At 39.0% G+C, this 18,280-nt stretch overlaps 1 protein-coding gene across 1 annotated transcript; it reads right to left on the bottom strand.

The window, feature by feature from the left end:
- Nucleotides 1-25: 25 nt before the first annotated feature.
- On the bottom strand, nt 26-17,493 carry fggy (FGGY carbohydrate kinase domain containing). Its single transcript, XM_079648038.1, has 16 exons — nt 17,250-17,493; nt 16,742-16,935; nt 15,277-15,388; nt 13,043-13,194; nt 12,752-12,840; nt 11,879-11,994; nt 11,638-11,766; nt 10,810-10,913; nt 10,075-10,182; nt 9,198-9,259; nt 8,511-8,673; nt 7,758-7,832; nt 7,534-7,654; nt 7,230-7,324; nt 2,349-2,410; nt 26-1,225 (listed from the first exon to the last, which is right to left on the bottom strand). Exons 1-16 carry the CDS (start codon nt 17,266-17,268, stop codon nt 1,144-1,146), a joined length of 1,683 nt encoding a protein of 560 aa, XP_079504164.1. The 5' UTR covers nt 17,269-17,493; the 3' UTR covers nt 26-1,143.
- Nucleotides 17,494-18,280: the final 787 nt, after the last annotated feature.

Genomic DNA, 18,280 nt, shown 5'->3' with positions numbered 1-18,280 from the left:
AGCAAACAGTTTATTGTACACAGCATGGCAGAGAAGTTTTTATTTTGTAGGATGATACTATCAGGGATAACATATCATTTAAATCTAGACATTGTTTATCCACTTCCTCTATTTTCTTAAGAGGAAGTGGTTAAAGGTGCTAGTTACACAAAGGATGGCTGCGAGAGTAAATGCACGCTATTGCTACTCTCTTTGAGGAGCAACTATACCTCATGAAACACAGTAAACGAATCATCAGTGTTTCAAATGTTTGAAGGGGCCCTATTATGTTTTGGGGGGTTTTCCCTTTCCTGTAATGTGTCATATGGGTTTCCGTGCATGTAAATGGTCTGCCAAGGCTAAAACCCAAAGTCTGTCTCCTAAAATGGTCCTTTACATAAATGTTGCATTGGTTTTTCTTGGCCGAATTGTACATTTCACAGAACGTTTTTATTATATTTTTACTGTATCTACTTGTAATGATTGGATTTTGTCCCTGTGTCGGACAATCAAAGCTTCATTTTTAGCCTTACACAATAAATTAGCCTTAACATAACATTTCTAAAAGTACCGTACAGAGGTGTGTTAGCTTTTCCCAGCAGTGCCTCCCTGTCCTTTCTCCACCTTGATGTGGTTCTGTTTAAAGGCTCCTCACCGTATCGACAGCATCTCCGTGACCAGCAGACAGTAGGACAGCGGAGGCATTACAAACAGGAAATGGAGAAAGGACAAGCTGTTTAAAAATAAATGTCACCAATGAGTTTGTGCACACTGAATTATATATCATAAAATACATCAGTTTGAAGTGACATTGAACAATGTCATTTAAATGATTTATTAGGAATACATGTCAAGGTACTGGATGGTGTTGGTCTTTGGACGGAGCTGAGGGGCCACTCATGGTGATGTCACCACATTTACCCCCCCCCCCCCCCCCCCTCCTCTTCATGAAAAGATACAACAGCTCTTCTCCACGGGAGGATTTCTGTGATGTCATCTGTTAAGACTTAACGAACAAACCCCCCGACAGAAATGTAGCCTCAGGTAGCTGTTTGTCGTCGTCGTCATCATCAATATCAGACAGAAAGCACCAAGGTTAACACTTGTGATCTCGTTTCCAGTCATTCATCATCACGATTACGTCAGAGTGTCCCAGCAGCTGAGTCATCTCTGGCTCATGAGGGCCTGGTACTCCCTCTGGTGGGCAAACAGTCGCAGGAACACTTTGTTCTTTCTCTCATAGAAGCTAAAAAACAGAAAGAAATGACACATACGTGATGTATTTATAATGAATTACATTACTTTACTTGAACAAAATACATTTGAAGAATAGCCTCCTATATGCACTTTATCTTATAGAACAATTATATCAGATCAGACAATAGAGTGAACACTATGTTGGCACACATACAAAGGCTGGCTGTTAAATAATACCAAAATGAACATACAGTATAAAATGTTTATCATGGGTTGGACAGGTGTGACTGTGCTGGTTCAATATTACAGACGTTTTGGTCACAATCTTTTTATATATATACGGTTGACTTTGCATATTTAATAGCAAAGCAAATAGTTTTTCCTGTAGAAATAAAGAAAAGCATAAATGAAAAAGCTTTAGAACATCCCAAATGTGTACGTTAAAGGGGCCCTATTATGCTAATTCAGGTTCATATTTGTATTTAGTGTCTCTACTGTGACATGTCTCCATGCTTTAACGTTCAAAAAGCTCTTTATTCTTCTCATACTGCCTGTGCTGCAGCACCTCTTTTCACCCTCTGTCTGAAACCAGAGCCCTGTCTGCTCTGATTGGTTAGCTGAACGGCTCTGTTGTGATTGGTCGACCACTTAGAGATGTCCCGCCCCTCACGTTCAATGAGATGGAGCGCTAGCCAATAGAAGTGCGAGTGCTCAATAGTGATGTCACTGTGTTATGGAAGTAAACAAATGACTAAAATGTAGGCGTTTCAGGCAGGCATTAGGCACAAAACCGTTCTAAAAGATGTCCCGTTTTACTATGACATTTCGTATTAACCATATAATTTTAAGATTTTTTCGGAATTTGGGTTTAAGCACTCGCTTTACACCAATTGTTGAAGCGCAACCTTCTTTACTAAAACATAAAATATATACATTTCTAAAAAGCAAACATTTATAAGAGATTAAATGAAAAGGCAGAGGAAAAAGGTAGGAATTAATCAGAGAAAAGCTAATAAAAGTTGTTGAGGAGGCCAATATTTGTGTTTTATAAAAAAAAACAAATTGGTTAAAATGGTTGATTATGCATTACATTTTATTGAATATGACCGTTAGAATCTCACAGACCATTACAGCAACCATGACTTTCACCAAAAGAAATCTCTTTGTCTTACCTCCGGAGCTCGCCGTCAGGCAGAACAACTTTCCCCACTTTAGCCATCCTCTCCATCGCCTCCTAAAACATAAATTGCAAAGACAAATATCGCTCAATAAATCATGAAAGGCACATTTGGGTTTGGGGCCTGGCGTGACCCAGTTTTAGTTTTGACACGAGCCAACTGCAGTGGTTTGTGTGTGGCTGAGTTTATGACTAATGCAGGGCCGGGCCTCTCTGCCTTCAAACATACAACACAGACTGTGTAGAGTGTGCAGCTCAGAGGATCACACACAGAGTTATGGCTGGAAAAGGGCTGACAAGGTTCAACAATAACATCTTTTTTTTTATCTGGCTTAAAAAGCATTCCATTGTGCTCCAAAATCTGGTACTGAAAAACCAAAGGATGATCACATGACCTAGCAAAAGATTCAATAATCACTTTTTATCTTAAATAGATTTTACACTTAAAGAAATGGCAGTGTCACTTGAGAAAAAAAAACATATTTAGAATCCGGGGGGAGGGGGGGATATTAGGTTTGCTGACAGTTTTTCCATTTGAGACTAAATAAATTAAAAGTGAAATAAAATGAAAAATGTATACAAGCATTTGTAGTAGGAATATGCTATAAAAAAATATAATCACTTTTTTAATAAACATAAAGATTTGAAAAAGTGAAAGATGTTCAATAAAAGATTAAAAAAATAATATATAAACATAATAAATAAGATAAAAAAATAGAATAGAATGCAATAGAAGAAGTTAAAATAAAATGAATTATAATAAAATATTGTATAAACATACATTAAAGGAAACATTTCCAATAAAAGAAAAACATTAATAAAAATGTTTGCATCCTATAAACATTACTGAATGAGTTAAAGGTGGGGTTGGTAATTCACTTCAGAAACACTTTTTGTTATATTCCATGGAATGCTCTTAACATCCCGATAGCAATGAATATATTAAATGCTTTGACAATAAATAAATAAAAAAATGTCATCTGTGGCGCTGTAAAAAGCACGACCAATCATCTGAGACGGCACGGCTAAAATAACTGGATGCCTGTCAGCCTTCCATCTGTGCACAAACTTATCTCGTGCCCTCATTGGTCATGTGCACGTTCGTGTGTGTTGGAGGAGGGGCTCTGTAAGTAAGTCTGAAAGAAGAGGCAGATATTTTCCGGTTGTGTACATTCAAATTCTAGCGCACTCGAGCTGGTTTCTCCATTCTTACCTACCCTACCTTTAAGTCATTCCTTGACTTAAATCACCCTAACAGTTTCCCTTTGTCATGAAAGACATTAGACCCAGAGTGAAAACACGTAGAATTCACTCTGGGTGTTAAGATTGAGACCCTGTGTGAGTCTAATGGAATCCATCAGGAGTATTAAAAAGTACATAAATACAAATAAAATGTATAGTAATTATAATACAGATAATAAATTATATTTATGTTCTGAATAAACTGCTCCAAATCCCTGTGAATGCATGCTTACACATGGTGTTAAATAGAAACACATGAATGATATAAATGAACACCGCTGTCCCTCCCGCAGCCTATTTCTACCGTTTTTTCTCGTGTGTGCATTAGCATTGTTCTTATATTGTATTATTATTCTTCTTGTTGTGTATATCCTGGCAATTGTATAGTAAAAACACTTGTGTGGCTGAATCACTTTATACTTAGTTTTTGGGTGTTACCCAGCAGATGGAGGCATTGAGTGAGCAATAGTGAGATCCGTGCTTTGTGAATATTGAGGTTAACTTTATTAGGGCTATAAAATATGAACGTTGGATTGCACACTACTAAATACATTTCAAAATAAACACCTTTTTTTAACAGGGGAACGCCACTTATTTCACCCTTGTTTAGTTTACTCTTCATTAGGAGAACTACAGACTGTGGAAACAACCGGATAACGTCTGCTGTGGCTCTGGAGACAAAGCTGTTGTTATTTCCAGTTTGGCATGACATTCAACTGTTAGCCTGGTCTTCATTACAGACTGGAGGTGTTAGTATGGAAGAAACAGCCATTTAGAAGGCAAGGAGTAAAATGAAAAGTTTTTCCAGTTTCCAGTTTGGAAATGTAGGACTGTAGGACGTGTTGCAAACATTTTGGAAGCAAGCTGTTTAATGCGACACACACAAAGTGGTTTGATCAAATGTTTAAAACAAAAAACAGTACATCCTTTCTCATTGAGGATGAGGTTACTGTTTTTTCCCACTTGCATGAAACAGTAAATGCAAATTCCCATTGTGACTATTCATGATGTCGAATTGTATTTCCATTGGATCCCTACTACATGTACACTGGATTTAAGTGAAAGAGAAACCAAAGACCCATTTTTATGTGTAATTGAATAATGCATAATTGTTTGCGGATCTGTGTGATTTTTTGAAAAGGTTTTTTAAAAAGAAGGTCAAATATATCTTGTAATCTAGTAAAAAGATATCAGCCACTGCTCCTTTAGTTTCCCAGGCATTTATTAAAATTATGACTCACCACTAGTGGCCCCTGTTGGACTGAAGTTGCATGAAAGCTCATTGAGATCGCATGTATAGTATAGTTTATGGATTATTACGGTCAGGGATAACAAAAAAAAGAAGAGAAGGACGATGGCATTTTCAGAATAAAGTTGAAATACTGACTATTACCTTGACATTTCAAGATTCACATTTTAACTACTAGCGCATTTACTTAAAATTATTTTGACTTAATTCTAAAAGCCATATACAAAATGAGAGTGCATCACTTGGACGGATAATGCATGATTATTTTTAAAAGTTGTCAATACTTTAGCATTTAGCTACCTCAGAAATTAATTCCTGATATTATGAGTTATGTTACCCCCCCCAGAGCCCCTTTCCCCTCTTCCCATCTTCCAAGCGACTTTGTTAACCACTTTGAAAAAAAGGCGGATGATATTCACTCTTCTTTTTCTGACTCACCTTTACTCACCACTGGGTCACCAGACCCACCGTTCACCCACACACTAACCTCCTTCTCCCCTCTCTCTCCAAGTGAGGTTCTTACCCTCATTACCTCTGCCCGTCCTACCACCTGTCCTCTGGACCCTATCCCTTCAAACCTCCTTCAGACTGTCGTTCCTGATGTTCTACTGTTTCTCACCCGTTTCATCAACACTTCTCTAACTTCTGGTCACTTTCCAAACAGTCTCAAGGACGCAAGAGTAAACCCTCTCCTAAAGAAACCCACTCTCAACCCGTCTGATGTTATAAACTACAGGCCTGTCTCTCTCCTCCCGTTCCTGTCTAAAACACTTGAATGCGCTGTCTTTAAACAACTCTCCTGTTATCTCCATCAGAACAACCTTTTGGATCCGCACCAGTCTGGTTTCAAGGCAGGTCACTCCACAGAAACTGCTCTCCTTGCTGTCTCTGAGGAACAGCACATGGCTAAAGCAGCCTCCCTCTCCTCTGTCATCATCCTGTTGGACCTGTCTGCTGCATTCAATACGGTGAATCATCAGATCCTCCTTCGCACTCTCCAAGAACTTGGAGTTTCAGGCTCTGCAATTTCCCTCCTCACCTCATACCTCAAAGACCGCACCTACAGGGTTACTTGGAGAGGGTCCGAGTCCGACCCTTGTCAATTAACTACAGGGGTCCCTCAGGGCTCTGTCCTTGGTCCCCTCCTCTTCTCTCTGTACACAAACACGCTCGGATCTGTCATTAGCCCGCATGGTTTTTCATACCACTGCTACGGTGACGACACCCAATTCATTCTGTCCTTTCCCCGCTCTGAGACCCAGGTCGTCGCACGCATCTATGCTCGTCTAGCAGACATCTCTCAGTCGATGTCTGCTCACCACCTCAAGCTCAACCTTGACAAGACTGAACTGCTTTTCCTTCCAGGAAAAGATTGTCCCACCGTTGACCTAACAATCAACATCGGCCCCTCTGTTGTTTCCCCGACTCAGACTGCAAGGAATCTGGGTGTGATCCGAGATAACAAACTTACAACACGCTTTACAACATCAGGAGGATACGTCCCCAGCTGACCCAGAAAGCGACGCAGGTTCTGGTCCAGGCTCTCGTCATCTCACGCCTAGACTACTGCAACTCCCTCCTGGCTGGTCTACCTGCATGTGCCATCCGACCTCTGCAGCTCATCCAGAATGCAGCGGCTCGTCTGGTCTTCAACCTTCCTAAATGTTCCCACACCACACGCCTCCTCCGCTCCCTTCACTGGCTTCCGGTAACTGCTAGAATCCACTTCAAGACACTGGTACTAGCGTACCATGCTGTGAATGGATCTGGCCCTTCCTACATCCAGGAGATGGTTAAACCGTACACCCCAGCACGTGTACTCCGCTCTGCATCAGCCAAACAGCTCGCTGCACCCTCACTGCGAGGGGGACCAAAGTTCCCATCAGCAAAAACACGTGGGTTTGCTATCCTGGCTCCAAAATGTTGGAATGAGCTCCCCATTGACATCAGGACAGCAGAAAGCTTACACATCTTCCGGCGCAGACTGAAAACACATCTCTTTCGACTCCACTTCGAGCAATAGAACTATTAACAAAGCACTTATATACTAATAAAAGGACTGGCTTATCTAAAGCCAGTTGAGTAGCACTTGAAATGTTTTAGCTCTATGAAACCTGATGTACTTATATGATTCTGTTTTCTTCACGTTTGTATCTTCTTGGTCGAATGCACTTATTGTAAGTCGCTTTGGATAAAAGCGTCAGCTAAATGCAATGTAATGTAATGTAATAATGTTATGAGCCTCAACATTACTTTGAGAAAACACGCTAGCCCTTATACTCTTTCATATAAGGATAGTTATCTGTGTCAAATGTAACCCAAGCCTCAGCAAGCCATTACACTTTGAATGCTTTTAGTTAACAAACTGTGTGTGTGCCACTCCACCTGTATGCTGCTGTAGTCCTGTGAAGCACATGCACCCAGGACCGCTGCTCCTATTAACACCGCCTCTTTCTGGTCAGGCAGCACCACAGGCAGCCCTGAAAAACACAAAATCGAAAAAGTGTCATTAGCTAAAGGCCTAGGGACCTTTACTGTTCAAACGTTTGTAATTCAATATATTCACTTTAAAATAAATTATAGAGATCGAAAAAGTGTTTGTGTTATTATTATTTCCATATTTTAGATGAAATGTATTTGTTGCTATATTGTCATCCACAATATAAAACCTGTCATTGTTACTAGTTACCTGTAGCGTTAGCGTGAATCTGGACATACAGAGCATTTTTGCTCAACCCGCCACACAGGAAGAGGGTCCTGATGTCATGTCCTGCTTCCTTCATGGCCTCCAGAATATGAAGCGTACCAAGCTGAAATCCGATCCAAAGATAATCCAGTTACAATTCAAACCTGCTTTTGCCCTTTTAGATACTAAGATATCTGACTGAAGTGATTCCAAATAAAAACACTCACAGCCAGGGCTTGTATAGTGGCCAGATATAGCAGAGCCAAGTCATCCAGGGTTCTGGAGAGCGGCAGCCCGATCACCTGAGAAACAGTAAGGAGTCATTCCAGCAAAAATAGCTCAGTGCTGAAGAGTAGGAGTCCGCAGAGAAAAGGGAGGGTGAAAGCAGAGCCGTCATTCAGGCTCTGGTATCTGAAATCAGCAGTGATTCAGTACAATACGCAGCAGTTATCAGCTCCCTTCCAGGAAATACAGAACTGGCCTGGAAATAATCATTAGATAACCAAACACATAAATAATCTCAAGTTTTTACTTTGTATTGATTATACTTCTGTGAAATCCTGAAGTAGATCTATATTTTTGTATGAGATGAGTATTGATTGTGAGCTGATGTAATTAGCTGCTAGCTTACTGTATGTGATTATATTACATTATATATTTAGGTTAGAGTATTTTTAAAAGAAGAGTATAAAAGTATATTTTGGGGTTTAGTTCTATCATTTGCGTGATACCTCTCTCATGTCTGTTTTCTTACGTACGGAACTGGAGCTGGGAGCTAGTTAGCTTAGCTTAAAGAGTAGAGGCAGAGGAAACAGCTAGCCATGTGCTGTCCAAAGTTCCAAAATTCTTCTAAAGGCTTAACTATGATCAAGTTATCTCATCAGTTAAATCCATTAATAGTCTACATTTGTATTTTATGAGATGAGAACTGACCATGAGCCTTACTGTGGTGTTTTTGCGAAGTTAGCCTGTTCTCTCACCATGCCCTTCAGGTTGGGGTCAGCCAGGGGCGACCTGTTACCGTGGAAGTCTGGCCACACGTGAAGGCTGGAGCCCAGCAGCTCCATAGCAGATCCAGAGTCAGCCATGGAACTCAGGTGGCTGTTCAGGTAGGTGTACAGGTTCTCTCCATTTAAGGGAAATCTGGGGAAATGAGCAAGTAACAAGTAAGTGAATGCAGAGAATATGCACAGTAGTAAAATCACAAGTGTTTTGCCTGAAATGATTTACAACTTTTATTTAAATGTAAGTAAATGTTTAGAAAATAAAACCGTTAAATACTTTTGCAGCTTTCACAGAATGTTAATTTTTCAATATATTTTACTTTCAGATAAAGAACAATAAAACAAAGTTAGCAGTAACATTGTTTTTGGTCTAAGACCTCAGACATTAAGGGAAAATAACGAATACATAATAAATGCAAAAAATAATTCCAAGTCTCAAGGTATGTATTCAACAAAGTCAGATGCTGAAATAATAACACAATACCAGAAGAGAAAAAAAAGAGAAATGTCATTCAACTACAAGTAGGTCTTTAGGTCTTTACCCCACAACCTCACTAAGCTTATTATCTTCCCAAAGCTTACAGAACATTATCATACGTCAGCAGAACAGGGATGACAGCTGTGAATGTTTTTGGGAGACGCTTCAGTAAAGCATCAGCTGACCTGTGCCGTGCCTCTTCCTGGAGCTGCGTGTAGGCGGCGTGGCCCTTAACCATGTGCTCCATCTGAGGGAGGAGAGAGCAGACTCACAGAGAGGATTACAGATGATGCGGCTGATGACACACAGGCTTGTGATGCTGCAACTGCTGATTCAACGCATTGTTAAAACTATACAATATTTGCCGTTTCCTATGTAAAGTAACTAGAGCTTCAAGTGATATTATAAAATAAACAGACTGATTTGATCCCTTGTGCCTCGATTTAAGTTAGTCTCTGATGTCCTTAGAGGTCAAAACATAAAAATATATCAAATATTAATATTTTATTCCACTTTCACCATCTTAAATCTTTTAATCACTTTCAGTCCCGATAACAACACCATATTAGTTTTTTATGTTAACCCTTCAAAGGCCCGTCTGCTTACATAATGTTACTGTTGTTTTTAATTAAAACAATTGTTTTGTTGCCTAAATACAAAATGTGAGGGTAATATTTTTTTCACAGTCTCGGATATGTTGAGGGTAGGCAATATCATTGACTTTGGAAATCAGGAAATCATGAAAATAACATGTGGGAATCTAGAATCAAAGTTCAACATAACAGAATGCATGATTTGATGCTTTAATGGCATTGGGTTGTCTCTATTTTTGCTTCAATTTTTTATTATATAATTAATAAAAAAGGTCTTGAGGTTAATTCTTCAGATTTTCAAAAACAGCCCATATGCTTTAATTCGAAAAGCACAAGTGAGGCTGTACGTTTCATGCAGAGGGCTGAATCACGTCTGGGTGTCTTTTGTGTACATTCAAACACATTTTGTGTCTACTTCATACCGTTTCTGGTTAGTATAATCCTGCATAAAGCTCAACAGTGCACTGACCAGCCTTCCTGTGGCGCTCTGTCCCCCCTCGTTGAGCCACATGCCCGGCACCATGGCAGACAGACAGGGCCCCCACACCCCCGGCACAAAGAGAGGCTGCTCGCTGATCTGATGCACGTAAATAAGAAATTCAAATGAGCAATCTACAAGGATATAAGCACAGCTGAAGTAAAAGGCTGCAAAAAAACTACAATTTCAACTTTAACAAACAAACGATTAACCATTTACACAACAAAACAAAAATAATATACAATATTTATTACGGAGTCATATATAAATTGAGAGTTCATGTATTAAACAGAAACATTTACAAGCTGAAAAAAGCCTAACACTAACTAAATACACTGAAACTAATCCAACCCTAACTACTAAATGGTCTCAAAACATTAATTTCATCAGTCTAAACATTTACAATAGATTTAATAAATACAGAAGCATTTTAAGGCAAAATTATTTGCTATTTATGCATTGAAATGAATCACTCCTCCAATATACAGCTATAGTATAATTGAATTTCAATAACAATAAAAAAAAAACTGAATAAATATGGTATAAATAAAAATACTGGCCCTTTCATTATCATCATGTGAAAGGGGGTTATTCAGTTTGCTTTGAACAAATTGCATACTTGCGTATTATTATAGAAGCTATTGTATGTTTTAAATGAATTCCCACCATTTCTATAAAACACTTATTTAGGATCAATCTCCAGCAGGTGAAAAGTAAAGCACTAACCGCCATGTGACAGGTTGATGTCCCGCAGATCATCGCCATGCGTGATGTGATTGGCTGGTGCTCACAGGGCAAGTTAAAGCCTTTAACATCTGCACCGATCACACCTGGAAATCACACGTATTTTGCAGGGTAAAACACACGTTTTTTGTTTGTCCTCGGCACTCCTGTTCATGGACAAATTATTTGCAGATAAAAAAGCTTTTGATGCGCTTCTCTAACCTTCACATGGCATGCGGCACTGACAATAACTGCTGAAATAATGTTTATCAAGCTGGTTTCAGTTAAGGGTGGAGGGTTCATCTACCAACGAGGGCAGGGGGGCCTGCATCACTGTGACAGGCCCGATCACTGAAAGTGCTTCAGAGTGTTTCAGCCTCTGACTGAAAGGACAATGTGTGATGGGCAGAGGTCGCTGCCAGGGGTCAGAGGTCAGGGTTCATGAGCAGTTCATCTGCCAAAACAAAACCAGATGGTGCGGTGTTCTGAACGTCAGCCCTAAAGCTAACAGCGTGCTAACAGATACAGTACACAGCAGCGTTGGTGAGGAATAGACACAGGCAAAAAGGTTTGAGAAATGCTGATTTTGAATGATCCCTTTGTTTTTAGACTTTGGGTCAGAATTGTTTTCTTTTTGCAAAAGAAACTGACGACTATTCCATGTGCTGTGGAAATGAGCTTGTCCATCCCCCCAACTATGTCTACATTTACGCCCACAAAATATCCGCTTAAATGTTTAACTTAAAGCTGTGTCACCTGGAAAGAACCGTTGACTATTTTACGTATAATTAAAGAGAAGAGTGGTTCAAAAACAGGTTTCAGATGTAATACCAAGGCCTCCAGCATGAGCATCAATTAGAGAAGCCCCCACTGCAGTTCCTGTCTCTAGACCCAAATCTGCTGCTGCCTCCTGGGAGAGGCCATCCCCCAGAGGGCTCCCTGGAGAACACGTCACGTTGCCTGGAGGACAGAAAACAGCTTCAATAATCAAATAACGTCTCCTGTGTGGATGTTTTTCTTAAAATGGTAGAATATACAATCAGTAGGAAGCTTTTTAGTCAACGTCTTTTACCTATTTTGGAAGAGTTGTTCTCCAGGAGATCCTCCAGGCCAATGCTCGTCCAGAAACCAGCGTCCCATCCTTCAGAAGGGCAATAAGTCCACTTACACACAAGAGTACACAAAGACCTGCGAAACATTCATGAATAGTTATTAGTTGGACATTTATTATTTTTTGTTAATGTACAAAACATACAATTAATAGGCGCTACTTAAGCCATTAGACTGTAGTCAGACAGCAGCGATAAGACCTTGCTGATTATTATGAAACACTCAAAACAGACTTGAAACTAAAAATGTCTTTCTACTGATTCCAATCTCTGGTTTGAGATGAAGAAATGTTTTTATAAAAAAAAGCTGTTACCACCTAACCATGCCTTCTGGGAAATGTATGACTTTGTCCATGACACACCAGAAAATAGACCGAAAAACCAATGACTAAACCATTATTTTGGAGGAAAAAGGGTTTATCATGTCCGTTAACGCACTCAGTGAATCACAAAATGAGGTCACCTTAACGACCTCTGTTCAAAGCCACAGAGAAGGTGCATAGAATGTGTTTGGGTTGTCACTTTGTCACTATTGGTTATTGTGGGTGTGTTGTAATTAGAATCACCTGCACCTGTCACTCAGTCGTTTGTTTTTGTTACAGAGAGGGGCAAAAGTCGGGAGCCTTTATTTCTGGTGACTTCAAACGCATTGCCAACACAATTTAAGTTTCGTAACCTTGTCTCAGTCAACAGTTTTTTTCAATCACTATTATAATACTGTAGTCAAGTCTTTCAATTCCACTCTGAATTGCATTTTTTAAACACATATTACACAATGAACAGAAAGGGCTTTAATCAGATAGTATTAATGACTATCATCCAATAAAGAAGCTCACCGTGTCAAAGAGCCAGTCGCTTTCCAGGACAGGAAGTCTGGAAGGTCCAAAAAGTGAGAAGCTTGGTTCCAGCAGCGTTCTCTTAGATTCTGAAAGGAGAAATTGTTTTTTTCAAAAAGCCTGATCAGTAAGTAATGGCAGAGTGAGTTCAACAACCAAACAATTCAGGAAGCTTCCCAAGATAAAAAAATACTAAAACAAAAGCACACACATGCTGAGCAGCTCACACAGACCGCGACAGTAAAACAGAGATCAGGGCGCCTGTGGTGAGTGACCTCACTCACCTCTCACCTCTTTGAGCCACAGCAGCTTGGGGGGTTGCATCTCTGGCGACATGACCCCCCCCACCCTGCTGAGGACCCCGTGGCCGGCGCTGGTTATACGAGCGGCCTGCTCTGCAGCGCGATGGTCCATCCACATCACCACGTTCCTCTGTGGGTCACCTGGGGAAGAGAGGAAGGGGAGATCAGTTTTAGTGAAAGCAAAACGGAAATAAGATATGCAAAATAACAGCTCATACTACAACATGGTGATGAAATCTAATCATTTTTTTTCAAATTTGGTTTCAAATAGTTATGAAAGCAAGATTATTGAGATGAAACGGCTATTGTGCCATCTTTACGTTTCACGGTTTGTCTTGTGTTCTAAATCCTATGTTACAGCATTGCACTCTTAGTAATACTGAGAGTAAAAAAAACGGAATATACATTGTAGTTTTCAGTACTTTGTGGCATTAGTGATCTAATTTGTATTGGTCTCACTTATTTAAAATATATGTATCTTACGTCTTTAATGTTTATTTGTTTTCAGTGACAACATACTGTAGTTAATTTAATTTATTTGAATGCGTTAACTTAATATTATGATTTTAAATGTGAAACTATATTTATTTTATATATTCTGTAATATATTATTAATAATGTTTTTAAATTATTTTAAATGTTTTTTTGTACTAAATTATAATTAAATAATAATTACAAAGAAATACAAAAAAATGCATAATGTTTCCAAAGTCAGCAAGCAATGATGTTAAATAATCCTGATTAGGATTTTTGCCATAAGCATTAAGTCCTAGTTTATACTTAATACACTGAATATTACAGATGAAATTATAATATTAAATATGTAGATATTAGTGGATGATAAACAATTCTGTTGTGATATATTTGTAATATCTAAATATAATCAATAATTTAACCTGTCTACCTGGGTCCTGTCCTGCTCCATCTTCCTTAAGTGAAAAAACCCAATACATGAATAATGACCAACTCAGAACTGGGTATCTGTTCTGTCGCTCACCCTGACCTCTGACCTCGCTGTGGAGGAGGGGCTTTACCTTCAGGGATCAATAAGCTATCCCATTACATTAATTAAAACAACTTGCACAAGTTAAACTCAACAACTGAAAGGTTTCACGACAAACTCTATCAAGAAAATCCATTCCAGTTAAAACAAAATACAGTCATCATTTAAAAAAACAAAGTTCATTTCAAACTTAACAATCCAATATATTGTTCTAAGTGTAGCTATATACAGGCAATAAAGGATCACAATTCAAAAACATCACAAGAAATTGATCTCGTCAGGATAAATCTTTAATATCCTCACCTCAGTGTTGTCTAGCTCATTGTACAGAAGTGAGAAATTGATCCAAATTAAGAAAACACTACTGATCATGTAATACAGAACAGACTCACAGTGCTGCTATTTTTGCAGAATGCTGCTAACTTTTATTTATCCAAGGGGCGTTATAGTTTATAATCAACTTATTTATGACTGTTTTTTACACAAAATAAAAAAGTGTCCTATCATTTTATATCTTTTAAGTAAAAAAATTGTTTCTGAACACAAAGTGACTCCAGTATGCATAGTGTCGTTTTTAAGAGTTTAAGATTAGGAAATTATCAGTAATGGTTATTTTGGTCAGGAAATCTTAATTTCATTTCACGCCTATTATACATGATGTTTTCCTGGAGCAAAACATATGAGTGCTATGCAGAGGTGGGAGACGTACTCAGATCTTGTACTTGAGTAAAAGTAGAAGTACCAGAGTGTAGGAATACTTTGTTACAAGTAAAAGTCCTGCAATCACTCAAGCAAAAGTGCAAAAGCATTGGCATCAAAATATACTGAAAGTAGCAAAAGTCAAATTAGTCATACTGCAAATTGGTCCATTTCAGAATAATATATATTATATGTTTTGATTATTATTGAATTTACTCCAGGTGTAAGTAAAGTCTGATTTAAGTGTTGATTATATTTCACATTATTAATTCAAATCTGTAAAGTAACTAAAGGTATTAAATACATGTAGTGGAGTGCAAGTACACCATTGACATCTGAATTTCAGTGGAGTAGAAGTACAAAGGAGCAAGAAAGTGAAATACTCAAGTTCAGCACAAGTATCTCAACATTTACTTGTTACAGTACTTGAGTAAATGAACATAGTTACTTCCCACCTCTGGTGCTATGTGGGCTACAGACTAAAGGTCAGACTGTAAGAGTAAAACTAATGTTTCACTCACCATCCTGACTGACTGGCACAGGCTGGAAGCTTTGGTCCAAAACCACGAGAGAGCAGGTGGCATCAAAGCCGATCCCTCGTACCTGACTCCTTTCCACACCTTGGGTAACTCTCTGGAACAAATATAAAAGATATGATATTATGCTTTAACACCTAAATGCCTGTGGTATGACTGTAGGAGGACATGTATGAAAACATTAGCTAGTAGTTTAACAAATGTTTGCGACACAATAACAATGAACTCCAACCATATGAACTTGTAACCAATAGACTACCTTTACGGTTGCCAGGGAATATTTGGACTGTTAAGCAGGAGAACTATTTTTACAGAACATATGATTTGGAAAAAGGAATTAAGATTAAAAAGAGAAAAGATGTGTTTTTAAAAAACTATGCTCCCTGTACAAACACACCTCCCACCAATTAAACTTAAAGCCATAAGCTGCCATGGAGGACTGAATAAATAGCTGAAATATTAGCTTAAAAGGTCCCATGTCATGGCCATTTCTACTGATCATAATTCCATTGTTGAGGCATACTAGAATAGATGTGTGTGTGTGTGTGTGTGTGTGTGTGTGTGTGTGTGTGTGTGTGTGTGTGTGTGTGTGTGTGTGTGTGTGTGTGTGTGTGTGTGTGTGTGTGTGTGTGTGTGTGTGTGTGTGTGTGTGTGTGTGTGTGTGTGTGTGTGTGTGTGTGTGTGTGTGTGTGTGTGTGTGTGTGTGTGTGTGTGTGTGTGTGTGAGGAGCTCCACGGATTGGTTCATTTGGATCGTCGTTACGTCACTTGGTTCCCGGAAGAAAAAAATGGAAAAAGAAAAACCTCCAAAGCGTTTTGGGGCAGCATAGACAGGTCTTTTCTGTGAGAGTTTTACTCGCTACAGGGTGTACTTTGAGGGTTTGTGACTCTGCAGACCGTTTACATGCATAAAAAGCTACATAACACACAAGGGGAAGGGTAATAACCGGAAAAGCATGACATGGGACCTTTAAAGTAATGGATACAAAAATTGAAATATTAGCTAAACGTAATGACGAAAAGTAGTTACAATTTTAGGTTAAAGAACTTAATAAACAGTTTAAATATTAGTTAAATGTACTGGATAAAAAGATAAAATGTTAGCTTAAAGTTATGGATAAACATATGAATAATTAGGTAAGGGTCAAGAATAAACGGTTCAAATAGGAAGTCATTTTAGCTAACCATTTGCAATTTAAATAGTTTCTAAATTAGCTAAAAGTAAAGTATACATTATCGAAATAAACTTAAAGTAACTTAATTGATAGAAATGGATAAATAGTTGAAGGTTCCACATCCCCGGTCTTAGTACCAAGGTTAATGTGAATGCAAAAATAAACAAAACCAACCTTGAAATATAAAAAAAATATTCCTTTTATGTTGTGTTAGCCTACATCACAGTACAACTACAGAACACATTTTGGGGAGGGGTTTCTTCGAGGTCAGCCTACCTTGACAGCAGTGCAGCATTTGTCCCAGATTTCAGTGGAGGACTGCACATAGTGGTCGGTGAGGGGCTCCCAGATGCTGATGTGCTGCTCTGCGGTGCTCTCCACCCGGCCTGCCCGGGTGACCAGAGCCGCCCTCACACTGGCAGTGCCCACATCCACCCCCACATAGTACACCTCTGCCATGAGGACAGCAGCTGCATGCAGAGAGGGGGGAGAGCAGAGGACCCCAGGGTTGATTATTAACCAGGTTACATTGTCAAAGTCAACAATAAATGGACGGTTTCGAAATAGATAGAAGTAAGCAGAGATATCAACGCATACAGAGTACATTACTGTTAAATGTGTATGTTTCTGAGAATCAGACACTGTCCAACTTGATCTGATATCGCTGCAGCAACAGAGATTTTCTACCAATCATTTGCACAGAATAACTTCTCAATGCACACAACAGAATATGTAAAACAGATGTGACGTTTTTATATCACCACGAACACAACTCTGAACTTACCGGCGGATTCAAATGTCATTTCAGCGAAGAAGACAATCTAAAACACCACTTTTGAGTTTCTGAAAACCGTACTTTGTGCTGGAATCTGTGGCTGCGACGGAAAGCGAAAAAGACCAAAAAGAGCAAATTCGATTTTGCGATGAGCCATATCACTGAGCCGTGTAAAGTCCGAAACACATCATATAACCGCCCTGGTGTATGGTCGTTTTGAATAATTATAATAATAGTAATTATTATGCCGTTATAGTCTTCATGTCCTTCCCTTGATATGTTTTGTTCGTGTAGTCCAACTTTTGAGAAGACTAATCGGCAACGGACATTTCACTCTCCAACACAAACACCAGTCTGAATCTTCTAGAGTAGAGTAGTATGCTACATTTCTGACTACTATGGGAGATAGCATGACATATCATATGGTATAAAATAACACTGAAAATTGTTTAAAATAACACTGAAAAAACATATTTCATTTTCAAGTGTTTCATTAATTAACATTGAATAACATAAGTAATATTTCTTGCCTGATGGGAGGATACTGGGGCAACAAATTGATTGATCACAAACATTTTAAAGCACTTCCTACAACTTTTCTCTGACAATTTATGAAACAAAGTCCATGCTTGAGTTGCAGAACACACACATGACCATTTAGTAAGCGAAGAGTTTTGTCTGGCACTTTTTCTAATATTCTGCGGGATAATGGTAGCAGACCAATCATTTCCGAAAAGGCACATCTGGCGACCAGAGCAGGCCATTCTACCATAGTGTGTATTCTCAGGGCCTCAACAGGGCTTTGTTGCCAAAGGGCATAGACATTAACCTGCCATCAAAAACATTGGCTTTGACCAAGAATTGTCAAACTTTCCTGTGTGCATCCCGCCTGGTCACTTTCCCCTATTATGTTTTTGTTGAGGAGATCAACAGCTGTCTAAAGGAAGTGTTGCTGGCTGTGATTAGCGTGTTTTGATTTTGACCTGGAATCATCAGCAGAGATGGTGTACAGAGGAAAACCAAGCAGCAGGACAGGAAGA

This window comes from Notothenia rossii (genome assembly GCF_949606895.1).
Source record: "Notothenia rossii genome assembly, chromosome: 9".
NCBI lineage: Eukaryota > Metazoa > Chordata > Actinopteri > Perciformes > Nototheniidae > Notothenia > Notothenia rossii.
The sequence above is the reverse complement of the archived record's forward strand: the minus strand, read 5'-3'. Positions and strand labels throughout refer to the sequence as shown.